General features: G+C 45.8%; 1 protein-coding gene across 1 annotated transcript; it reads right to left on the bottom strand.

Moving 5' to 3' along the window:
• Window positions 1-758: 758 nt before the first annotated feature.
• On the bottom strand, window positions 759-23,479 carry LOC120928377. Its single transcript, XM_040339476.1, has 6 exons — window positions 23,416-23,479; window positions 18,484-18,825; window positions 10,565-10,621; window positions 6,977-7,111; window positions 5,110-5,150; window positions 759-1,465 (listed from the first exon to the last, which is right to left on the bottom strand). The coding sequence occupies exons 1-6, from the start codon at window positions 23,477-23,479 to the stop codon at window positions 1,208-1,210; spliced, it is 897 nt and encodes a 298-aa protein (XP_040195410.1). The 3' UTR covers window positions 759-1,207.
• Window positions 23,480-26,037: the final 2,558 nt, after the last annotated feature.

Genomic DNA, 26,037 nt, shown 5'->3' with positions numbered 1-26,037 from the left:
GCATGAATCTATCTATGGGGATTAGAGTGGTGCAGGAGAGAGGGGGGCGGGGTGATCCAGCGCCCTTTATGGACACACCGCCACTGCGTGGGGCATTCAGCATCATTGTAAGCATTAAGGTTAAACTTGAATTATTCGGTTTATAAAGAAAATGTTATGGTTTGCCTATAGAATTAAAGTAATTTTAATTATATGAAAAGTTTACATTCGTTATTTGTCATATTGAAAGTCTCTGAAGAAAGTGAAGTCCGTAAGTAATTCCACAGAATCCCGAAAGACTCGAAGAGAACTCCAATACTTTCTTCTATTGTCAAGGTGTCTTTGAATGAACAGCACACTCCTTGGACTATTGAGCTCAACTGGTCCTCTAAAGTCATAATTACTTGATTTTTACTTCAAATGGTGTTGCTGTAGTTTTGCTGAAGTCCTTTATACAGGGCTTTTTTCGCAGGAACTCCTCCCTTCTTGACTCCACCCCCTACCCACCTCCGAGCACCGTTCCTTGGTTCCGCCCCTTACCCACCTCCAAGCGCTGTTCCTTGGTTCCACCCCTTACCCACCTCCGAGGACCGTTCCTTGGTTTCACCCCTTACCCACCTCCGAGCACCGCTCCTTGGTTCCACCCCTTACCCACCTCCGAGCACCGTTCCTTGGTTCCGCCCCCTACCCACCTCCGAGCGCCGTTCCTTGGTTACGCCCCTTACCCACTTCCGAGCACCGTTCCTTGGTTCCACCCCTTACCCACCTCCCAGTACCACCCCCATTAGAAAAAAACTGAGCCAAGGATCATTTTGTGGTGCTAAGAATTTTGTATCGATTTCGTTAACGATAAGAAAGGCAGTAAAATAGATCTAGCAACGATGGACACCCCAGCGACAATAGATCTACCCCAGCAACAACGGACTACCAACAACCAGCATCAATAGACCCTCCAGCACACCCCAGCACCCCTTCGCCAATACAATACATTCAGTTCTGGAGGTGCCGGAAATGCGTTCCCCGCGTTCCCGCTCAAAAAAAGCCCTGCCTTTATAATATCTCAGCAGAGATCTTTCTCTGAACTTGATTTCGATTCTCAGACGTCACCTTGAAATTTTTTTGAAGAGCGAAAACAATAGATCACAAGAACGTCTTCAGTATAAAGTTCTATAGGCCAAGCTGTCCATTGTCCAACTTCATTGTTAACGTTCACAGGAAGGTTCCTCCTCTAGTTCAAACGCACCGTTGCATACTCAACTTCACCTCCTTCTTCAATTTGGAAATACGTTTTTTTTCCTTCATAGTTTAAATCGGCGTAGACTATAGAGTCTTCTTCTGGTGAAAGGGGTACGCTGGGCCGGCGGCCCAGGTGGGCGTTGTCGTAGGTGGTTTCGGTGGGCACTGTAGTGAACTCCTTTTCTGGTGGACATGAAGGCTTGACACGCTCCAAGCAGTTCTCAGGACCTGATGTGGCCATAAACTGTACCTGAAAAAAACATACAACGTATTTAAAGAAAAGTGTTGTTTGAATGCATAAATACATATTTACTGCATGTGTGAGTTGTGGTTTGGGAGGTAATCTCATAAATATGGCTGGCAGCATAGGCGTGCACACGCGGGCGCACATTACGCCGCCGTAGCGCAAACAATGTACGCTACGCCAACACAGCGCAGAGAGGCAAGCATGGAATTCACCAAGCCAGTGCTCCCAACGCTGCGCTGGGTTTCGAAGGCGTATGCCAGCGTAGGTGGAAGTGGGCGTGAGCCATGCAAATGAGGCGTGACCCCATGCAAATGATGGGCCGAGCGCCAGACAGATACGTATCACGAACTGCACATGCGCCGAGACGTGGACGCATCCCCCTGTGCATGCTCACAACCACGTCGGAACAGCTGCCTAAACTACGCCGGATCACTGCGTATGGCGTGAACGTAACCTACGCCCAGCCAGACACGTCTAACGTAAAATACGTCCGCTTGTGTTCCCTGGTGCAGACCTTTGCATGTCTGCTGCTGGGTTACACCTCCTTTATGGGGAATAACTTTACGCCAGACGTTAAACTTACGCGCACTGCGTCGGGGGCATGTATGTTCGTGAATCGCTGTATTTCACTCATTTGCATATTTAAATGGCTAATCAATGGGAGCGCCACCATGCGTCCAGCCTAAATGTGCGCCCACCCTACTCTGGCGTAGGCAAGTTACGTCGGCGGGATGAAGCCTGTTTTTAGGCGCATCGTAGTTTGTGGGTCCGGCGCACAGATACGACGGCGCACATTTGCACTTACGTTGGCGTATCTTGTTATACGTCGGCGTAAGTGCTTTGTGAATCTGGGCCATGGTGTGCTGGGTGTGCCTGGGCACACCCTAATCATCCTGTGTGGTTCCGACTCCCCATGCTTCCTCTCTCCCCCTGCAGTGTTGCCAGTTTCCCTCCTCTCCACTCCTCTTCCTTTTCTGAATGAACACAGCAAGTGATCTGTACTGATAGCTCCTGTCTTCATTCTGAACTGAAGCATAGTAAACTATGTATACTGCAGGATGCAGAGAAAGGGACTGGGGAATCTCTGTCCTCAGCTTCTTTCTCTGTCTCAAAAGTGAGACATCAGGGGTTTATTTAGACCCTTGATATTTCACCAAAGCCCCATAATAGGGCCCCTAAAAATATTAATAATAATAATAATAATATTGTAAAAAATAATAAAAAAAATGTAATTGTAAAAAAAATATAAAAAATAATAAAATAAAAAACTACCAACATCGTCCACTGCCCTACTGACACCAATCTTTGCTCTACTGAAACTGTCCACTGCTCTGCTGATATACATGCAGTGTGATTGTGTGATTGTACTCTGGTGTGCACACCCTAATGCAACAGGCTGCGCACACCAATGGCTGGCAATCTGAATATTTTGGCCATACTGCCAGGGCCGCTGATAGGCCAGTACAACTGGCCCTGTTGTACCGGGCCCGGGCAGCAGGGGGGCCCGAGCAACCTCCACAGAGAACAAATTAATGTAGTTAAAAAAAAACAAAAAAACTCCACAGCCCTAACATTGTTAGTCAACTGTTTTTTGCTCAATACAATGATTGTTCCGTTCGTGTAGGTGGCCGCAGGCGGCATGGCATGTGCCACCTGCAGACAGTGCCACCCATGTGGCCAATGCCATATTATGCTGCAGATAGTGCCACCCATGACGCTAATGCCATGTGCTACCTGCAGAAAGTGCCACCCATAACGCTAATGCCATGTGCTATCTGCTGACAGTGCCACCCATGACGCTAATGCCATAACGCATGTGCTATCTGCTGACAGTGCCACCCATAACGCTAATGCCATGTGCTACCTGCAGAAAGTGCCACCCATAACGCTAATGCCATGTGCTACCTGCTGACAGTGCCACCCATGTGGCCAATGCCATATTGCGTTATGGCATTAGCGTCATGGGTGGCACTGTCTGCAGCACAATATGGTATTGGCCGCATGGGTGGCACTGTCTGCAGGTAGCACATGCGTTATGGCCCATAACACATGTGCTACCTGCAGACAGTGCTACCCATGCCGCCAATGCCATATTGTGCTACAGACAGTGCCACCCATGATGCTAATGCCATAACGCATGTGCTGCCTGCAGAGACAGTGCCGCCCATGCCGCCAATGCCATAATGTGCTGCAGACAGTGCCACCCATGCCATAATGTGCTGCAGACAGTGCTACCCGTGCTGCCAATGGCATTATGCCATTGATGGCATAGGTGGCACTGTCTGCAGCACAGTATGGCATTGGCGGGCGGCATGGCATGGGTGGCATTGTCTGCAGCACAATATGGCATCTGGGGAGGGGCCAGGGGTGGAGCTGAAGGAGGGACCAGAGGTGGAGCTGAAAGGGGCGCCGTCAGGTAGGCTGTACGGGGCCCCGTGATTTCTATCAGCGGCCCTGCATACTGCACAATAGTTTATATTGGTTGAAGAACACTCGCCACGCCATTTGTGCTGGCAGGAGCATCTGACACCCGAGGCCGGTAGAAGGGGCTGCTGATCATGCAGCACTGTGATTGCCTGAACAGTGCTGATGTCATTGGGAACTTTTTCTCCTGGTCATTAGTAGTTGACCCATTGGTATCAGTTCTGGGAGTGCCGATAGAGCGCACATCAGAACAAGATAGTGATACGTATGCTGTGCCTGGATGTTAAAGGATAAGTTCACCTTTTGCAACATGTTACATGTTACACCCATATTCGGGGTGCAGGGTGTAACATGTTACAAATGTATCGGCCCCCTGATCCCCTTTTTTTGCAGCGAGCAGAAGATCTTCTATGCCCACTTTCTGCCACAATCTAAAGAAAATGCAACCATGCTGGGCTCCACCCACCCAGTTGCATGAATGGACTACAACTACCGACAGCCTTTAAGGGGGTTGTAAAGGTAAATATTTTTTTCCTAAATAGCTTCCTTTACCTTAGTGCAGTCCTCCTTCACTTACCTCATCCTTCCATTTTGCTTTTAAATGTCTTTATTTCTTCTGAGAAATCCTCACTTCCTGTTCTTCTGTCTGTAACTCCACACAGTAATGCAAGGCTTTCTCCCTGGTGTGGAGTGTTGTGCTCGCCCCCTCTCTTGGACTACAGGAGAGTCAGGATGCTCTCTACGTTGCAGATAGAGAAAGGAGCTGTGTGTTAGTGGGCGTCCTGACTCTCCTGTAGTCCACACTAGGGAGAAAGTCTTGCATTACTGTGTGGAGTTACAGACAAAAGAACAGGAAGTGACAGGTATTTTCACCCACTTCTGGGCATAGATCCCTGCATTATCTGTGGGGGTCTATGCCACGTCTGGCACCCCCCCTGTCTTCTGGGAGACACACAGGTCCCAGAAGACAGCAGGAACCAGTGGCATTGTGCAGCGCGAGTCGTGCATGTGCAGTAGTGAACCAGGAAGTGAAGCCGCAAGGCTTCACCGAAGACGGCAGCGGCAGCATCCGAGGCCCGAGGGATGGGCCGGCCTTGGGTGCCGACATAGCGGGCGCATTGGACAAGGCAAGTGTCCTTATTTTAAAAGTCAGCAGCTACAGTATTTAGATTGGATATCATTGTAGCTTGGACAAAATATCAATGGGGCAATATATGCCGTACCTCTTCTGCTGTTTCTGGGTCTTTAGAAGATCTGTGTTTTCCTGGAAGCAGAGGGGGAAATTGTTAAAACAAAAATATAAAAAAACAAAAACAAAAAAAATATACATATTATAAGTAGAAGAGTTTACTGCACATAGCACATAGTCAACAAACTACAGTGCTACTTAAAGTGTTACTAAAGTCAGATTTTTCTAAATTAAAATAAAAAACGTACCTGCTCTGTGCAGTGGTATTGCACAGAGTGACCCTGATCCTCCTCTTCTTTTTCTGCCCCCATAGCAAGCCCTATAGCAAGCCGTTTGCTATGGGGACATGCAGTGCATGCTCGCTCCCGACCCATGTGTCTCCATGATTTGTTAATATGTTGTACAAGGCCATGTATTTGTAGTGATACCCCCACAAGGACTACCAATTTGTGTCCCAGGTTCTCCTCCAATTAGTGCAGTGACACCCAGGCAAACAGCAACAGTCACTCCTCTGGCTCAGTAAACAGTCTATGGGGTGCTTTTTAAAGTTTATTGTAGACTACCGTAAATTGAATAGAAGTTTGGGAAGCTGTGGGACACTTCAACATGCATGAGTTTTCTTTTTTAGGCTTTCTTCTATTCTCACCTGGTGATCCAGCCAGTAAGGCCTCTTTTACACAGGTGCCTCCGTGAAGTGGGATCTCTCCGATGAGTAGGCAGATGACAGGTCCATGACCTCTCCACTATGCAGAGCGAATAGGACACAGCCCGCTCTCCTCTATGGGACAGTCAGATGGAAACGGACCGCCTGTCAACTCAACTCAATAATAAACCCTATGGACTAAGACTGGGATGCCATTAAAGTTCATGTGTGTGTAAAGGCAAGGTGTCCCAATACTTTTGACAATATCACACAATCTAATGCCTAGGATTTTGATCATATGACCAGCACCTGGAGAGAGTTTGGGGTAAAGTTTTCATCAGCAATTCTAGTACTCTGGTATTTATCCATCCCAACATGACTTGACATGACACTTATGAATAGGTAAACTTTATGTGATTAACACTCTTTTATAGTAACAAATTAGTAAAATACTGTAACGGTCAGGGGTTAACGCCGTTACGATATTCCATTCCACCAACCCAAGACAGCTTATCGACCCCCAGAAAACGAGACACACAGCTCTGTTCTCTGGTTCCAAACGAACAGATCTTTGGTAAAACTCTGGCTTTTTATACAATTAGCAACCAAAAAGCATGCTGCAGTAATCAAAGGGACAATGACACACTCCATACACAACATCATACAATGGGTACTAACGAGTCCCCCTCAATCCACATCTTAGACAGACATTCTGACTCTGCGATAAGCTATTCTCACCTGCTACACAATACACATTCCTTTGGTAAACATAAGTCAGACGTCTGACCTTTAGAGTGTGCCAACTCACAACACATATTATCATCAATAGAACGTTCACACAATACAGTGTTAATTAGCATCACACAATGAAATATCTTAGGAGCCAGACTTAATTAACACCTTAACAGTATGTGTGCCCACATTGAATGAATCACTCTATTATTGACCTGTTGGGTTCAGAATTAACCACCTGTAATATTTCAAGATATCCTGCAATACATTGAGAATTATCATTACTGCCCATCCCATGTAATTCAAGATATCATTTCTCAGTCATCCTATGCCCCTAGTGGACATAGGATGACCGTAGACACAGGAGTCATTGGTGAAGCTGAACCAGGAGTACCCCACACCCTTCAAGAGCCTCTGGGTCCCACGGGCCATACCGTTACAATTACGTTTAGTAGTCATTATCTCATCAGCCTCTCTGCAATGGTCTCTCTTCACCATTCTAGAGGAGTACTCATTAACGACTTACCCCGCCTTATTCGTTGGCAAAAAACAAGAAGACTGATAATGATAATCATGAGACAAACTCCTCCGGCAGAAGCCATAAAATACACCACGATTTTAAGCTGTTCCTTTGCCGAATTGGCTGGTATTGATGTTGAGTCTGTTTAATGAAAAAAGAAAAGATTGGTGAATTTAAGTATTTCCAAAGATTTCAAATGTCTGTCTCTAAGCGAGGGCGCAGGGTTTGTTATTGGGTCATAGCTGCCTCTTTTCAGACATAACCACACCCACATTTTCACAAAAGTCTTGCCCAATTAGCTAAGCCACGCCCATTTTATGGATCTAACCAATCCATTAAAGGGGTGGTTCACCCTAAAAACGACTTTTTTTTATTACACTGCCCCCCCACATTACAATACGATTTAGGCTATTCATTTTTTTTTTATGCTGTACATACCTTTGTACAGCATTTTTCACCCGTGGCATCCGGCTTGCGAGTCCCGCGGGAGTGGGCGTCCCTAACATGTCTGTGTTTGACGTGTGACCAAAAACGAGCTCCCCCCGTCGCGTAAGCCGCGTCACGGTTGGCGAAAGGAGCCGAACGGCGAGTCGGCGCTATACTGCGCATGCGCATCGCCGTTCGGCTCCTTTCGCCAATCGTGACGCGGCTTACGCGACGGGGGGAGCTCATTTTTGGTCAAACGTCAATCACAGACATGTTAGGAACGCCCACTCCCGCGGGACTCGCAAGCCGGATGCCACGGGTGAATATGCTGTACAAAGGTATGTACAGCATCAAAAAAAAATTAATAGCCTTAATCGTATTGTAATGTGGGGGGGCAGTGTAATAAAAAAAAGTCGTTTTTAGGGTGAACCACCCCTTTAATAACCCTTTATTTTGAAAAGTAATCTGCAGCGTATCCTTTCTTTTTAGTATGGCTAAGCAGCCACTGTCAAGTGTTCAGAACGTGATCCTGCCACCTCTTGAGTGCCTGTTTCTTTTTGGATCTTTGTTTGCGAATGGGCAATTTTAATGGGACTAATGCGCCGTGAGCCAAGCATTTGGCACCACCCGTCAAATCTATATGCTGCATTAAATTTGCTGTGGCTGTGATGTAAAGCATCATGGCCGCACAGGTCAAGAGCATCCTCCGGTGGTATAGTAGTCTTTAGGTGGGTGGTCAGGGGCGATTATCCAGCAGCTCAACCACCTGTTCTTAACGAAGATCTCCCCCTCAAACAAATTAAAAGTCAGCAGCTACAAATACTGTAGCTGCTGACTTTTAATATGAGGGCACTTGCCTGTCGAGGAATCCAGTGGTGTCCCCACCTGAGCCGATTCTTCAATCGGCTATCGGGTTCTGGCGCTGCCATCTTGACTAAGGGAAGCCTTGCAGCTTCCCAGCCATTTTCTACAGCTCTTTGTGAATGTCCTGCAGTCTTCTTGGATTTGTGAAGTCTTAAATAAAAAGAAATGAGCGCCCAGTGTCCAGAGCAGTGTAAAAATTAGCAACATGTGTATCAAGCCAACGTGTTTCAGGGGAATATACTCCCCCTTCTTCAGGGCTGTTGCTGCCTATTTGGTGAGAAAGATTCATATGAGTGGTTACGTTGGATTAAGGTTTCTGAATGGCAGGATACCGGCTTTCATTGTTTAGGACTTGTGAATTGTCCCAGAAGGCTGAGGTGGAGGGAGGGGGGAAAAACTACTGGCTCATCTGTCTGCAGCAAACCGAGCCAGGAGTAGGAGCGGATACCTGTCAAAACCAGATACCTGCTCCCCCCAAAAGATGCCAAATGGGGCAGTGGAGGGTGGAGGCAGACAAGCGGAGCTTCCACTTTTGGGTGGAGCTCCGCTTTAATGCCCCCCGGCCGCCCATACGAATGAGGCCTAACGGAGCCATGATCGGATATTCACATTCTTCCTGCATGATGATGGGTCGGGAGCTCAAGTAGAGCAATGTCTCTCCTGCTTCCTTCCTGAGAGTTTAGCAGCACAAACACTTCACTGATCATGATGTTGTCTCATTCACAACTTCGGTCATCGGTGGCGTTGCCACTATTTTTAGCGGTGCTTTACTGTCATTTTTGCGTCGCTTTTCGGGGCTTTTTAACCCTCGATAGCGGCCGAAAAAGGGTTAAAAACTGCAGCGGCGGTTTGCCGGCAGTTTGGCAACGCTGCCCATTAATTTCAATGGGCAGGGCCGCTTTAGGAGAGGTGTATTCACCGCTCCTCAGCTGCTTGCAGGACTTTTTTTGACGTCCTGCCAGTGCAGCACCCCAATGTGAAAGCTCTGGCTTTCATACTGGGATTGCAGCTGAGGATTTTTTCAGGCGCTTTACAGGCGCTATTTTTAGCGCTAAAGCACCTGAAAAACACCTCCAGTGTGAAAGGGGTCTAAGTATATCTATTCTGTAGGGGCTCAGCTCATGCTGAGGTTTAGAAGTAGACCAAAATATACTGTATGTAAAATATACTGGGCCAGATTCACGTAGATCAGCGGATCTTTAGATCCGCTCGATCTACCTGATTTAAGATCCGCTCCCGCAAGTTTGCGAGGCAAGTGGGTAATTCACAAACCACTTACCTCCAAACTTGCGGCAGCGGATTGTAAAACCCCCGGCGGAATTCAAATTCCGCGGCTAGGGGGAGTGTACTATTTAAATCAGGCGCGTTCCCACGCCGATTTAAATGCGCATGCGCCGTCCCGGCGAAATTTCCCGGCGTGCATTGCTCCCACTGACATCGCTAGGACGTCAGTGGTTTAGACGCTTACGTAAACGACGTCCATCCGTATTCGAGAACGACTTACGCAAACAACGTAAAAAAATTCAAATTAGACGCGGGAACGCCGGCTATACTTAACATTGGCTGCGCCTGATAAAAGAAAGGGTAAGTATACGACGGAAAGCCGCTACGGAAACGTCGTAAGAACACTGCGTCGGGTCCGCGTACATTCGTGAATTTGCGTATCTCGCTGATTTACATATTATTCTACGTAAATCAGCGGGAATGCCCCGGCGCCATTTTCAAATTGAAAATAAGATCCCACAGTGTAACACAGTGTAACACTGTCGGATCTTAGCCCTATCTATGCGTAACTGATTCTATGAATCAGACGCATAGATAGGACCAATGTAAGTCAGAGATACGACGGTGTATCTGGAGATACACCGTCGTATCTCTTTGTGAATCTGGCCCATAGTATGTAAAATATACTGTAAGTAAACCCAATCAGTACGACATTTAACAAGGTCACGTTTTTTCAAAAGCAACTTTTGATCTTTTTTCAGTTTGAAGCTTTGATTAAAAATAAAAACTGGTAGTCCTGCAATTAAGCTCCCTGTGCAGGCACTTCCTGTTATAGGGTGACAATGCTCTGTCTCTGTTAAACGCAGCACAGCATTTCTGGCGGCATCATCAGAGATTTTCTGTATTTCCTGTAAATGTTCTTAGCTAGAAAAAAATAAAACAAATGCAGAAAACACATCCAAAGGCTGTAAGCTGCAAAATATTGCATTTTTTGTTCTTGGATTCAGTTACCCTTTAAGTGCTGCTGTAATGGAAGGTAGGCCACCTTTAAAAAGCTTATATATAACAGTTAGGACTTACTGGAATTCAACATATTCACAGTTGCATGCTCAGTAGTAGCTGTAGCTGGAGAGGAAACTATATAGGAATGGAAAAGAGAATATAGAATTATTCATATAGAAAAACAGAAAAACTATTTAAATGATTCAGTAATTGTTTTATTACAATAGTAGGTGGCTAGCAACATTGGGGTGGATTCAGGTAGGGGCGCGCAAAATTGCGGCGGCGCAACGTATGACATTTACTTTACGCGGCCGCAAGTTTTACGGGCAAGTGCTTGATTCACAAAGCACTTGCCTGTAAAGTTGCGGCGGCGTAGCGTAAAAGGGGCCGGCGTAAGCGCGCGTAATTCAAATGATCCTGTAGGGGGCGTGGATCATTTAAATTAGGCGCTTTCCCGCACCGAACGTACTGCGCATGCGCCGTCCCTAAAATTTCCCGACGTGCATTGCGGTAAATGACGTCGCAAGGACGTCATTGGTTTCGACGTGAACGTAAATGGCGTCCAGCGACATTCACGGACGACTTACGCAAACGACGTAAAATTTTGAAATCGCGACGTGGGAACGACGTCCATACTTAACATTGGCTATGCCTCCTAATAGCAGGAGCAGCCTTACGGCGAAAACGACGTAAAAAACGACCGCCGGCCGCACGTACGTTTGTGAATCGGCGTAAGTATGCAATTTGCATACTCTACGCTGACAACTACGGGAGCGCCACCTAGTGGCCAGCGTCAGAATGCACCCTAAGGCCGCGTGCAGACGAGCATACATGTACGATGAAACCGGTCCGCCGGACCGTTTTCACCGTACATGTATGCCCGGGGATTTCTGTATGGTGGCTGTACTCACCATCATACAGAAATCCGCGCGTAAACAATACGCGGGGCGTGTCCGCGCCGTCGCCGCGACGATGACGCGGCAACGTGGGCGGCCCTGCCAGTTAAATGCTTCCACGCATGCGTCAAAGTCATTCGACGCATGCGAGGGATGGCGGGCGCTCGGACATGTACGGTAGGTCTGTACAGACGACCGAACATGTCCGAGCGGGCAGGATTTCAGCGGACTGTTTTAAAACAAGTCCAGAAATATTTGCCCGCTGGGAAAAGGCCCGGCGGGCAAATGTTTGCTGGAATCCTGCCCGCTCGGGCCTACACACGACCAAACATGTCTTCTGAAACTGGTCCGCGAACCAGTTTCAGCAGACATGTTCGGTCGTCTGTACGGGGCCTACGATACGACGGCGTAAGAGACTTATGCCAGTCGTATCTTAGGCTACAGTCGGCGTATCTAGCTTTCTGAATACAGAAAGTAGATATGCCGGCGCTACTTAGCAATTACGCGGCGTATCTATGGATACGCCGGCGTAATTGCTCTCTGAATCCACCCCATTGTTCTGGGCTTTGTTCCTAACTGAAAATATATGAACATGTGCTCCAGTTTTCTGTTATTTCCTTTAATCTTATCATGCTTTTTTGGGAGAGTATAGTGGGGTTGGAAGCTCTGCCAGGAATTTATTGATAGGCAGATGTAGCGCCCCCCCTTCCCCCCCCAGTTAGTATGCTAGGTAAATTTCATTTTGGTTGCTTCTGTAATCAATGGAGCAGTGATTGTTTTGTCTGGTCCCTTCAGGGTTTCACAGGCTGGGAGTTTGATTGCTTCCCCCTGCTTTTAGAAGCAGTTTCTAGAGCATAGGAAAGGTTCTCTGTTCCTTCAAGGAGCTCTGAATTTCTGGCACAATCCTCTGGACCTTCAGAGCGCATGTGCCGCTGACGTCAGCGGCTGCATGCAGGGTGAATATCTCCTAAACCGTGCAGGTTTAGGAGATATTCATTTTACCTACAGGTAACCCTTAATATAGGCCTACCTGCAGGTAAAAATGACCAAGCGGGGGATACAACCGCTTTAACTAGCAGGATTTTCTTGGGCTAAGTTGTGCTTGGACTATGTTGTAGACATGTGCGTTCCCGTTGGTAACGAATGGATTTTCGTACGAATTTGTTAGTTTTCGTACATTCGTATCAATTCGAACATCCGAAAAGCTGAAAGACCCAAAATACGAAAATTACGGAATTACGAATAAGCAAAATAACGAACAAGCGAAAATACGAACGTATGATTGGACAATCTTACTAAAATACAAAACACCGAAAAAGCAAAAGAACGAAAATGACATCTATAACGAACGATTTGCATTCCGTATTTTAAATCCTTTGTTCGTATTTTCATTCGTATGTTCGTATTTTCATTTGCGTGTTTTGTAAGTCCGTTTCTTTGTCTGTTCGTAAATTTGTGTACTCGAATCGTTCTTTCGAATGGGCACTGGGCAGTGTAGTTAGTGAGGGATGTATCTTACTTAATATCTTAGCCAATCAGCTTATCTCTTTTGTGATGAGTCACATTGGACAGTGTAAAGCCTCGTACACACGATCGGACTTCAAACAAACTTTTCCGTGGAATTTTGTCTGAAGGGAGTTGGCCGGTGTGATGCATTTGCCTATTTGTCTCAGTTTAATTCTCCCTGCTTGCCATGTGTGATTCAGTCCTCGGCTAACAGGTTATTGAAGTGCTAATGTCCCCTCACTATTTCTAAAGGTTAATTGATCTATTGTGTTGTGTGAAGGAGATCTGTGTTTAAGTGGCTTGTGTTAATTATTCTGATTGCTCCATTGTGGTAATTATCTCTCTATATGCGGGGTCGAGCTGTCTAGTTAATGTATTCAGTACAACTAGTAATTAGCGTCACTGATGTCATTGTCTAAAGAAATGTGTCTTCAAGAATCGGCACCGAGATGTCTGCCTGTCCTCTGTATGAAGAGCCCCCACTGTGTGAAAAGGGGGTGGAGATTTCATTGTTCTTTGATTGGTGATTAGCTTGTAAACTGTATATATATCTAGCTGAATGATGCCATTAAAGCTGTCTTGTTCCAGCACTAAGCTTGACTCATGTGTGGCTTTTTGGGCGACTCCAGGAATATTCCTCCTCGTGGAATATTGGGGTGATTTTCTTATGGGGAGAAGGGAAGACTTTGACGGGGATATCATTCTAATACCGTCACAGCCGGACCAAAAAAGTTTGTGCGATAGAGCGTACACACGGTCGGATTATTTTGAAAACGCCCATTTTGACGTTTGTTGGCAAAAAGTCAGACCGTGTGTACGGGGCTTAAGAGAAAGTATATCTTAATATGGATTAGCCACGTGTTGCTATGTATTTACCAAAGTACAAAGTTACGAAGCAATTCAACGAAAATTATTATCTAACAAAATTATAAATTTCGAATCAAAGAAAATAAATTAGACAGAATTACGAATCATTCAGTATAAACGAAAATAAAACTGTTACGAAAATACGAACGGGTCCGAATAGGAAAACTTGCGTCTTACGAAATACGAACGAGTCCGAATAGGAAAACTTGAGTCTTACGAAATTACAAATCTTTACGAATCTACGGAACGAGATGAAACGGAACCAAAAAATAAGAACATTTTTGTTGTGCACATGTCTACTATGTTGTGGTGTCTTCTTTAGTTTGTAGTAGTTTCCAACCAATGGTAAAATTGGTATAATTGCTCAACTATGCAGACCTCTTTCAGGGTCCTGCCAAGGGATAACCCCAGGCAATACATCCTACCAAGTATGGTCCTTCTCACTGCAACAACCAACAACCCACTCCTTGCCCCAACCCCTTCCTACTTGAATAACCCCCTTCAAAGAGCAACAGCAGACAAACCACAGCATGTTAACCCCTGGATCACCGGACATTAACCCCTTATGTGAGAATCACATACAACACTTGTATAACTGTGATAGGTACAACAGAGCGGAAACTTTCTCTGGAACAGAGGCTGGTCCGAATAGCGTATGTACTCTGTTAAAGCCTTGCATAATATTACCTAAATATTAGAAATATATAATGCATAACAAAATACTGATTTCTATCTTACCTTGCACAGCAGAAACTGTTACTACATGGTTACTGGTTAATTATCAGTGCTCATGGGAAACTTTAGAGGGAGAGTCCAAATGATATACCGGTTATGTCTATAGTCCTCTAAGTATACCTCTGTAATCTCTATTTTATAAATGATATTGCAATTTTGTTTCTGAAGTTTTTTCTTCTCTGGAAACCTGAGCTGCATTGGGCCAGATTCTCAAAGGCGTTACGACGGCGCAACACCATTTGCACCGTCGTAAGTCCTAATCTGGCCCAGGGTATCTATGCGACTGATTCTTAGAATCAGTTACGCATAGATACCCATTAGATCTGACAGGCGTAAGGCTCTTACGCTGTCAGATCTTAAATGCAATTTTTTTTCCCGCCACTAGGTGTCGCATCGTCGTTTTCTCCGTCGTCTATGCAAATTAGCTAGTTACGCGAGATTCCCGAAAGTACGCGCGGACGACGCAGTGATTTTACGACATTTCCGTAAGCGTAAACTTGCCCCTGCTATAATGAGGGGCAAGTTTACGTAGGTCCGTCGTATGCCATGTTAAGTATGGCGTCGGGTCAGCGTCGGCTTTTTCCGTCGTTTACGTCGTTTTCGCAAGTCGTTCGCGAATACGACTTTACGTCAATGACGCCAATTACACTACGCCGAAGCAAATTACGGAGCAAGTGCTTGGAGAATACGGCACTTGCTGCAGTAATTTGCGGCGGCGTAGTGTAAATGGCTTACGCTTCGCCGCCGCAGATTCTACAAGAATCTGGCCCATTGTGTCTCAGGCTGGGTTCTCACCAATGCAAATTTGATGCGGGTTCCCTGAATCCCAGTATCTGAGACCCTATGAGAGCAGTCTCAGTCTATGCAACCTCTGACACTTACAGTAAATCCCACAAGAACACAGTTACCCGGAATCAGTTCAGGGTTATCATCCTCAAGTCCCCAACACAGCTACCACCTTACTGGAAACAAACCAGTGAGTGGGAAAGTCTTTCTCTAGACCATATCCCTTTAGGAAAATCCTAAGAGCGGAGCACACTGTTTACCAAGCAGAGGAGATGTTAAAGATAATGATGAGATCAGCCAATGTGACATCAAATGCTTCCAAAATAGCCCAGCACCTCAGACTGCTTTATATCCAAAACATGTGTACAGGTGAATGTCAAGCAATGGCATCACATTGGGAGATAAAAAAACCACCTCATCCTAATTATATAACATCTAAGCAATATTAAAGTGAGGTATAGGATGATTGCGAGCAGAAGCGCAGGGAGCTGTGGTTGGAGCTATAAAAAAGGTTCTATAAAACTCCAGTACCAAACAAAAGAACACTTTGCTTCCATACTTAGACTAGGTTAGAAAGAACCCTTAAGCCTGTGTAGCGCCTGGTTTCTTCCAAGTACCGGTGCTATTGAAATTTAGAGGGTGATCAGAGTGCTAATGACTCTGATTCCAATTACGATGTTTAAGTAGGGTCTCTGTTTCAGCTTAGCTGTACTGTGGGCTCATTCTGTCGTTGCTGGGGTGGATGACAGGTGACAGCAGTGGAGTTGAGGCTTGGGTGTCCTTTACCAGCAGCCAATCAGGAGGGAGTTTCCTTGCTGGGCATACTGGGAGAGGGTACTAATGGAACAGACGCCATTGGTTCTGGGTCTGCTTCTTCCAGTGTGGCACCCACCTTTAGGGTGACCACATCATGGTGCCCCGGCGTTATGGCCTGACCATGTTGGTCCAGAACTTTTAAACAGCGACGGGGACACAGTGATCGACTGGGTTCCCACCTCTGAGTATTCCAAGCGGTATAGCTGTTTGGTGGGGAGTCTGTCTGAGGAGCGGCAATGAGAGGCTGGCGATCCAAAAGGATTTCGACAAACCACCGGGGATCAAGATAGCCGGACACTGAAGGATTGATCACCTGTCAGTAGGTACCTGGGCGAATAATATCTTAACCAATCAGCTTATCTCTTTTGTGCTGAGTCACATTGTACAGTGTAAAGCCTCGTACACACGATCGGACTTCAAACAAACTTTTCCGTGGAATTTTGTCTGAAGGGAGTTGGCCGGACTTTTGAAACCGAAAAAGTTTGTGCGTACACACGGCGTTATGGCCTGACCATGTTGGTCCAGAACATTTGAGCAGCGACGGGGACACAGTGATCGATTGGGTTCCCACCTCTGAGGATTCCAAGCGGTATAGCTGTTTGGTGGGGATTCTGTCTGAGGAGCGGCAATGAGAGGCTGGCGATCCAAAAGGATTTCGACAAACCACCGGGGATCAAGATAGCCGGACACTGAAGGATTGATCACCTGTCAGTAGGTACCTGGGCGACGTTAGGAAGGAGATCCAGGCGTAATTCACCTAAGGAGAAATGCCTCCGTATCTACAATCAGAGAGGGCCTGTGGCAGAGGTGTCTCCCTGACGTCCATTTGAGGAGGGTCTGTGGCAGAGACTTTATCCTAAAGAGGTTCGAGTGATACTCCGGCTGCCAGGTCAGTGAGAGAGGCCTGTCCAGTTACACTAATTCCACTCAGGCTCGAGTGGCGCGGAAAGTTTTACGTATGGGAGCAGGACTGCTCCAAGTACTACGCCTGAATCTGCTGTTCTCCTTCCTCTTTCAAACTCTATCCTTTCATCACCAGTTCATTGTTTTTACCCGGCTGGGTAATAAAGAGCACAGAAAAGACACTTGTTGCGGACATTCCTTTACTACTGCTATATGCACAATACACCCCTAGGAATTCGGAGATCCACAAGGTAAATGTGCCACCCGAAACAAACCAGCAGCTCCTCCGGGGGTAGTGCTACACCTGTGCCAAAGCTTTCATGGGGAATTAGCGTGGGAACTAGAAGGAGGAAGAAAAAGAGTAGAATAAAGGAAAAAGAAGAAGGAAGAGACGAGAAATGTGGCTGATCACCACTTCCCAAACTACCAGCCCCTAGGCCACCCCACCCACTAAGGAGATTGGAGGTATCAAGTCCAGGGGTTCCAGACTTTCTCAATTCAAAATAGTTTGTCCCGAGGATACTTTGTGTTTGACTAGTGAAGGGGATTTCCTTGCTTCTGCTATAGTAATTTTAGCTGCTAAAAAGATAAAGACGGCGAGGGTTCTGAGATGTTTGGGTAACTCACTCGATAAGTCAGAAAATAATGCTCTCTTAACATTTTTGGGGATATTCAACCCAGTCACTGAGTAAAGCAAATTAAATATCCTGGTACAGAACTGTTGGACCATCAGGCAGGATCACGAAGTTTGGAAGATATTTCCCTCCTGCCTGCACCCCCTGAAACATGGGGGCGAGGTGTCGGGGTGGATCTTAGATAATCATACCAGGACCACTGATTCAAGTTCTAACTGGGGTAAATATATTTGCTCATTGCTAGTCACAAGGCTCCTGAGTAATGGAAGTGGAGCTGTACATGTACAGTAATTGTTTCTGGAGGACACACCTGGTTGTATCTAGACATGCCCTGTGGTCCTTCGGGAAAAAATAATTTGGTTTTACCCCAAGCTCTCCTACCTCATTCACCGATGCCCACCATATCCACCACTGAACACCAGCTTCAACATGATGCTTTGCCAAAGGGCTTGTATACACAGACATTTTTTTCTTGCATTTTCCTAAAATGCACATCAAACACAAGTCAGCAGATTTCAGAGTGTGCGTTTACCTGTTTTGTGTTTTGCGTTGCTTTCTTCAGTTGCATCAAACCCTATTGAGATGCATTGGATTATAGACAAATCAGGGCAACCTAACCCTTTTCTTGAGAAATGCTGCACTTTCCATTTAAACGCATGTTGATACATTTGAATAGAAAAGGTTGACAAGCCCTTAATTTGCTTTCAGTTCACTAGCAAATGTAGATACCTCTAGTCCTCTACTGTAGCCTATTTTAAAACATCAGCATGAAGGAGATAATATATTATTATTCTACAAATCGCACTCCATATATAGCATCATCATTACAACATATATTTCAGAGCAGACTTACCAAGTACAGAAACTTCTATCACACTTCCTACGATCTGCATCCCCTTGAAGGCTGCTAAACATTGATAAAATCCAGTGTCATTTATTTGCACAAATTGAAACTTCAGAACATGAACTGCTTCATTTTCTGTCTTTTCTCCCCATTCAGAGGAGATCCGATCATCCGACTTTACATTCTCACATTGACTACTTGTTCCGCGTTCTACTCTGCACCAGGTCACGATGGGTTCATCATGGGAGCATAGGTGGACTGGACAGCTCAGGGAAAGTGAATGATTTTGGGTTTGACCGGCCTTTGAATTTTTTGGGACATTTATATTTGGAGTACAAGCTGAACAGAGCTCTGTAAAGAAAGATACATTAATTAAAATATGTTCTGTATGCAGTGGTTTACTCATTAGCATTCGACTTGCAATCCTGAGGTTCTGGTTTCCGTTCCCACAAAGAGTTCTATTTGCAGGGATGTTGTATGTACTCCCAACATTTTGTATTTTTTTTATACTGGTTCTCCACTCAAAACCAGAATCAACCTTCGAGTTTAAAGAAGATCTATAATGAAAGAAATGGCCATTGACCAAACGGCCTTTTCCTCTTCAAATTCTAGTTGTTTGACTATCATACTGAATGAAATCCTACTTAAAGGGGTTGTAAAGGAAAACATTTTTTTTCATAATAAGCATCCTTTACCTGCAGACATTCCTCTTTTCACTTCCTCATTGTTAGTTTTTGCTCAGAAGTTGCTCTATTTCTTCTCTGTTCTGTTCACTTCCTGCTTGTCTAATTGTTACTGACCACCGTGACGGGAGAGTTTACTGCGGTGGTCAGTAACGTGCTCACCCCATCCTGGGAACTACATCTGTGCGGCAAGACGCTCTCTACGTGTTAGAGACTTCAAGGAGGTGTGAATTACTGGGCGTGCCGCAATGCATACTGGGAAATGTAGTTCTTACATGAACGAGCGCCGCAAACCAGGAAGTGAATGAGAGAACAGAAACTAGAACGCCGGAGGTGATATAGATGAAGGAATTTAATAGGTATTTACTCGTTTTTTAACAGAATCATTACACTATTCTGTCTGTCTACCATGCAGACAATAATTTTAGGCAAAATTTTTTTTTCCTTTACAACTCCTTTAAGACCCGGACCTTTAGGCAGGTAAAGGACCTGGCCAGTTTTTGCGATTTAGCACTGCGTCGCTTTAACTGACAATTGCGCGGTCGTGCGACGTGGCTCCCAAACAAAATTGGCGTCCTTTTTTTCCCACAAATAGAGCTTTCTTTTGGTGGTATTTGACCACCTCTGCGGTTTTTATTTTTTGCGCTATAAACAAAAATAGAGCAACAATTTTGAAAAAAATGCAGTATTTTTTACCTTTTGCTGTAATAAATATCCCCCAAAAAATATATAAAAAAAAAAAGATTTCCTCAGTTTAGGCCGATACGTATTTTTCTACCTATTTTTGGTAAAAAAAAATCGCAATAAGCGTTTATCGATTGGTTTGCGCAAAATTTATAGCGTTTACAAAATAGGGGATAGTTTTATTGCATTTTTATTATTTTTTTTTTTACTACTAATGGCGACGATCAGCGATTTTTTTTGTGACTGCGACATTATGGCGGACACTTTGGACAATTTAAAAAAAAAATTGGGACCATTGTCATTTTCACAGCAAAAAATGCATTAAAAATGCATTGTTTACTGTGAAAATGCCAATTGCAGTTTGGGAGTTAACCACAAGGGGGCGCTGAAGGGGTTATGTGTGACCTCATTTGTGTTTCTAACTGTAGGGGGGTGTGGCTGTAGGTGTGATGTCATTGACTGTGTTTCCCTATAAAAGGGAACACACGATCGATGACGGCGCCACAGTGAAGAACGGGGAAGCTGTGTTTACACACAGCTCTCCCCGTTCTTCAGCTTCGGGGACCGATCGCGGGACTTCAGCGGCGATCGGGTCCGCAGGGCCCGCGGCTGCGATCACAGAGCTTCGCCCGCGACCCACGGCTGGGCACTTAAAGAGGACGTACCTGTACGTGCATGTGCCCAGCCGTGCCATTCTGCCGACATAAATGTGCAGGAGGCGGTCCTTAAGTGGTTAAAGAAGATCTATAATTAAAGAAATGGCCATTGACCAAATGGCCCTTTCCTCTTCAAATTCTAGTTGTTTGACTATCATGCTGAATGAAATCCTACTTAAAGTCATTGGGGTTAATTTTCTTAAGGCAAATAGACTGTGCACTCTGCAAGTCCAGTTGCTCCAGAACTTAGTAAATGAGGCAAAGGTTCACTTTGCAAAGAGCACCCAATCACATGCAAGGGAAAATACAAAATAGCATTTTTGCTTTCACATGATTGGATGATGGAAGTCAGCAGATATTCTGCTCATTTACTAAGCTCTGGGTTAGCTGCACTTGCAGAGTCTGTTTGTCATTAGTAAATCAACCTCCTTGTTGGGGATGCCAACAAGAACATCCTCATTGTCCTTGTTGGCCTAATTTTACTTAGGCTATCCCCTCTTGTGTCCATCGTCGATGCTGCTACCAGACTTATCCACTTTACAAATGGTTCATTGTCTGTTCCCCCTCTCTGTCAATCCCTCCACTGGCTCACCCAGCGTATAAAATTCAAAATACCAGCAACAACCTACAAATTCATCCAGAACTCGGCCCCCAGCTACATTACTAATCTAGTCTCAAAGGGCCAAACAAACTGTTCTTTGCTCCTCCCAAGACCTTCTACTCTCTAGCTACCTTGTCACCACTTTCCATGCTTACCTCCAGGGCTTCTCCAGAGCTTCTCCCATCCTCTGTACTCCTTAACCCAATCTGTATGACTATCTCCTACTCTATTTGCCTTTAGGCGATCCCTGAAAACACTTCTCTTCAGAAAGGCCCCCAATTGATAAACTGTACCTTTACTTTCTCCATGAGCTCATCCCTTTCTTAGCTTTAGCATCATTTGACCCTACCTTTTAAGCCTCGTACACACGACCGTGGAACCCGACGGGAGAAACACATCGTTTTGCTCGTCGAGTTCCTTGTTAGGCTGTCGAGGAACTCGACAAGGCAAGTTTCTCCATTCCCGTTGAGGAAATAGAGAACTTGCTCTCTTTTTGGCTCGTCGAGTTTCTCGACAGTTTCCTCAACGAAAATGTACACACAACCGGTTTCCTCGGCAAAAAAATATCTCCCAGCAAGTTTCTTGCTGGTTTTTGCCGAGAAACTCGGTTGTGTGTACGAGGCTTGAGAGTGTAAGCTCCAATGAGCAGGGCTCACTGAACCTTCTTGTATTGATTTGTAACTGTTCTGCCTCCCTCCATTTTGTAAAGCACTGTATAAACCATTGGCGCTATATAAAAACCTGTATAATAATACAATGAAAATGTATGCTTAACTATGGATCTCCTTTTAATGGATACTTTGTAGATAATTTTTTGAGGGAGACTGACCTATGATATTAGACAAGGCTTGTGGTTTAATCATGTTTCCATCTATAGCCTTATTTACACAAAGGATGATAGCAAAATACTATAAATGCAAGCATCATAAATAAGATTGTAACAGTCTTAGGACATTACAGTAGTGCTGCTGCTTCAAATTAAGAGGTTGTAGATGAAGTAGTTTGGCCATCCTCCATTGATGTCCTCTATGGGCTCCCACAGGTGTTGCACCAGGAGACCACAGGCAAACCCATACCACACTGTACTGATTATATTTCCTAGTTATTCTGGAAATTCCTCCAAATCCTCCAGTAAGTGCTAAAGTCCATGGCTGGGCATAGGCAAGTCTGAACCTGGACAGTTCCACCTGCTTACCTTGTGGCTATTCAGTAATGAGCAACAATAAAATGACAACAATGCAATTCCAGGACATCCACTTATAGTTCTCTACCCACTGATAAAATTGAGCAGATAGTGAACGCAAAGGTATGTGTCATAGGGCAGTGATTTGTGTGGTGGGGGAAAGTTGGATGACTGACCGTTGAGTAGAAAGCAACACAGGAAATATGAAAATGCAATTTAAGACATCCACTTATAGTACTCTATCCAAGGATAAGGGTGTGTGTCATAGGCCAGTAATTTGTATGTTGGTCTAAACTTGTGAAACGTTGGATGTACCTGATAAAACATTGACTGAGAGTTAAAGGGATTGTAAAGGGATTTTCTTTCTCGTACATCACGGGACACAGAGCGGCATATTCATTACTATGTGGGTTATATGGAGTACCTTCAGGTGATGGACACTGGCAATCTCAAACATGAAGTGCCCCTCCCTATATAACCCCCTCCCATAGGAGGAGTACCTCAGTTTTTTCGCCAGTGTCTTAGGTGTTGGTCATGGGATAGCTTGTCTCTACATCCTTGGGATCAAGGCAGGCTAACCGGATCTGTCCAAGGTGCCTCAGAGCCAAAGTGGACAGTACCCGGGCCCCTAGCTAGGGGGTTTTGCCCATAATGCTTCTCTTTCAGAGAGCTGGATCCTGGGCCCAGGACTTAGAACCCTTTGGGGTGCCTAAAGTCCCTGTTTGCCAGGATGCTATATGGGTCCAGGACAGTGGGTTCCTTCAAAGGACCCCAGGGCCTGAAGGTCTAGACGCCACCCACGGAGATGGGGGAAGATTGGAACACTTGCTGTGCAAGGTCCTGCGGCATGGAGCAGGTAAGAAAGGGGGGGTCTGCAGAACTTGGTTCGGCAGCAGGCTCTCCAGGGGGGATCTTTTGGGGGAGTTTGCCTGAGTATGCTCTTGCATTGGCAGTCTGGGGCCACTATGTCTGTGTAAGACAGGATGGTCTGTGTTTTTACTCCCCATATGTGTGTGATCTCCCTGGTCTATGTGTTGCAGGTTCTATCTGGCTGGGCGCTAGGTGGGGTATTAGTGTGTGCCTACTCTTTACCCTGAACTAGGGAGGTGTCTGCACCTACCTGAAGGTTCTTACCTGGCCGGGTGCTGTGCGGATGTTTCCTCTGTGTCTTGTCTTCTCTCCTGCGTCCCTGCAGCATGCTGCTTCCACCATGGCCCCCCCGTGACGCGGGCGCGTGCACAGCGATTTATAAAAAAAAAAAAAAATTCGCGCCGTTTTTAAAGGGGGGGGCGGGACGTTGGATCTCATAAGAGGAAGGGGCGGCCCTTCCTCTGTGCTGTATTGGCTCAGTTCATTTCTGAGCTCAGGAGAGGAGGACACAGAGCGGCAGCAGTGCAAGCCTGATGCACAGTGGCACCCGGTGGCGCAAGGGAGTATTGCAGTTCTGACAAACAGAACTAGCTTTTCAATCTAGCCTAAACATTTCCTTACAGCAGGTGGGTTCTTGCAATTTCTCTTGTGGGGAGACAATGTGATTCTGTAGAAAAAGGGAAAAAAGGGACTCAGGATCCAAAAAATCCTAAAAAAAAAAAAAAAAAATATATATATATATATATATATATGCATAATTGAAAAAAAAAATAAAAAAAAAATAGGGAACACATATTGGTCTCCCCATTGGGTTTTTTGGGCATTAGTTGTTACTACTGTCCCCTTAAAACCGCATAGTTTTTTCTCCTACCTACATCAGTCAGTTGTTGTAAGTAGGGGTGCCTCGGTATTGTACCATGGCTTCCAAAGCATCAGGATCAGGGGAAATGGCAAGAGGTGCCAGAGGACAAAAGGGTTCCCCCTCAGATTCTGAAGGTTCGAGTCGGGATATGCCTGTACTCTCCCCACAAATTATTCCAGTAGTGGGTGCCTTGGTTGAGCCATTAGGGGGATCTGGTGTTGAGGCTAGTTCAGATCCACCCAACCCTGTGTTTGTCACAGAGGAAATGCTAGCCCTTTCCTTAGGGGGACTAGAGAAGAGATTGGCAACTATGATAGTCAATTCCATGTCGGGCAAGAAGCGGTCTAGGTCTCCGTCACCTAGGGGTGTACCCCCAGATGCTGAGGTTCTCTCCCTCGGGGAATTAGAAGCTCAGGAAAATCATTCCCAGGACCATGAGGGTTCAGGGGATGAGGAGTCTACTTATGAGGAGCCAGTCTCGGCCTCCCATGCAGAGAGCTTGTGGATTCAGTCATTGACAGACATGGTCCGCCTGGCATTTAAGTTGCCCTTACCGGAGCCTCAGGCTTCGGCGGTATCATCCTTAGGTTCATTGAAAGCGCCTTTGAGCAGCGCTGTTTTTCCGGTCCATCCTCTTTTAGAGGAACTGATTTTTCAGGATTGGATACGACCAGATAGGATCTTTTTACCACCTAAAAGATTTTCCACCATCTACCCTATGGAAGAAAAATTTTCCAAGAGGTGGGCTCTCCCAGCTGTGGATGCCGCCATCTCTTGTGTAAACAAATCTTTAACTTGCCCGGTGGAAAACATACAGATGTTTAAAGAACCGGTGGATAAGCGTTTTGAGACACTTTTAAAGGCATCCTTTGCTACGGCAGGTGCAGTAATACAGCCAGCAGTGGCTGCTATTGGGGTTTGTCAAGCGTTAACAGACCAGACAAAACAGATGCTTAAAGACATTCCTGCCCAACAGGCAGAAGAGTTATCGGATATTCCTAGAGCCCTGTGCTTTGCGGTGGATGCTATAAAGGACTCCATTCAGCAGGCGTCTCGTTTGTCACTATTTTTAGTACACATGAGAAGGCTCTTATGGTTGAAGAACTGGGCGGCTGAGCCCCCATGCAAAAAGCTTCTGGCAGGTTTTCCCTTCCATGGAGGTCGACTCTTCGGAGAGGATCTAGATAAATATATTCAGACTATATCGAGTGGCAAAAGTACCCTTTTACCGGTCAAAAAGAAGTTTCGGGGACCTGCGTTTAAAAGGCAGCTCTCCCCTGTTCCGGGGCCCTCCAATTCCAGGCAGTATCGACGGCCTCCTGCGAGATCAAAATTTAACAATAAGTCGCAGGGACAGGCCTCTGGGGGCAAGAAGCAGTGGTATCGTAAGCCAGCAAAGCCAGCCCCTAAGTCTGCCTTATGAAGGGGCGCCCCCACCCACAAAGGTGGGGGGAAGGCTTCGTCTTTTTGCGGAGGTTTGGGAAGCCGATATTCCCGACAGATGGGTCCGGTCTTCCGTGGCCACAGGCTACAGATTAGAGTTGCTAAAGTTTCCTCCACCTCATTATCAGGAGTCAAGGGTACCGAGCGATCCAACAAAAGAGGCCTCTTTACTGGCGGCGTTGGATCATCTGCTTTGCCAGGGCGTGATAGTGGAAGTACCAGCCCAAGAGCAAGGGCTAGGGTTCTACTCCAATCTGTTTACCGTTCCAAAACCCAATGGCGATGTCAGGCCAATTTTGGACCTAAAGGGTTTAAACGTTTACCTAAGGGTTCGTTCTTTCCGGATAAAATCTGTTCGGTCAGCAGCCGCCGCACTCCAGAAGGATGACTTTCTGGCGTCCATAGACATAAAGGATGCTTACCTTCATGTGCCAATTTTTCAGCCACATCAAAGATTTCTCCGCTTTGCAGTGGCCCAGCGTCATTTCCAATTTGTGGCACTCCCTTTCGGGCTGGCTACGGCCCCCCGGGTATTCACAAAGGTCCTAGCTCCGATCCTAGCCAACCTAAGGGTCCAAGGG

Source organism: Rana temporaria, chromosome 2 (genome assembly GCF_905171775.1).
Source record: "Rana temporaria chromosome 2, aRanTem1.1, whole genome shotgun sequence".
In the NCBI taxonomy this organism is placed as follows: Eukaryota; Metazoa; Chordata; class Amphibia; order Anura; family Ranidae; genus Rana; species Rana temporaria.
This window is presented reverse-complemented; position numbering and strand designations above follow the sequence as displayed.

Bases quoted from the DNA above. Each gene is read 5' to 3' on its own strand.
- LOC120928377 (XM_040339476.1), bottom strand. From the start codon at position 23,479: ATGCTGCAGGGACGCAGGAGAGAAGACAAGACACAGAGGAAACATCCG. The intron at 18,826-23,415 runs GTAAGAACCTTC...CTTTCTTTACAG, and splicing joins TCCGCACAGCACCCGGCCAG to AGCTCTGTTCAGCTTGTACT. The intron at 7,112-10,564 runs GTAAGTCCTAAC...TTCATTAAACAG, and splicing joins TGTGAATATGTTGAATTCCA to ACTCAACATCAATACCAGCC.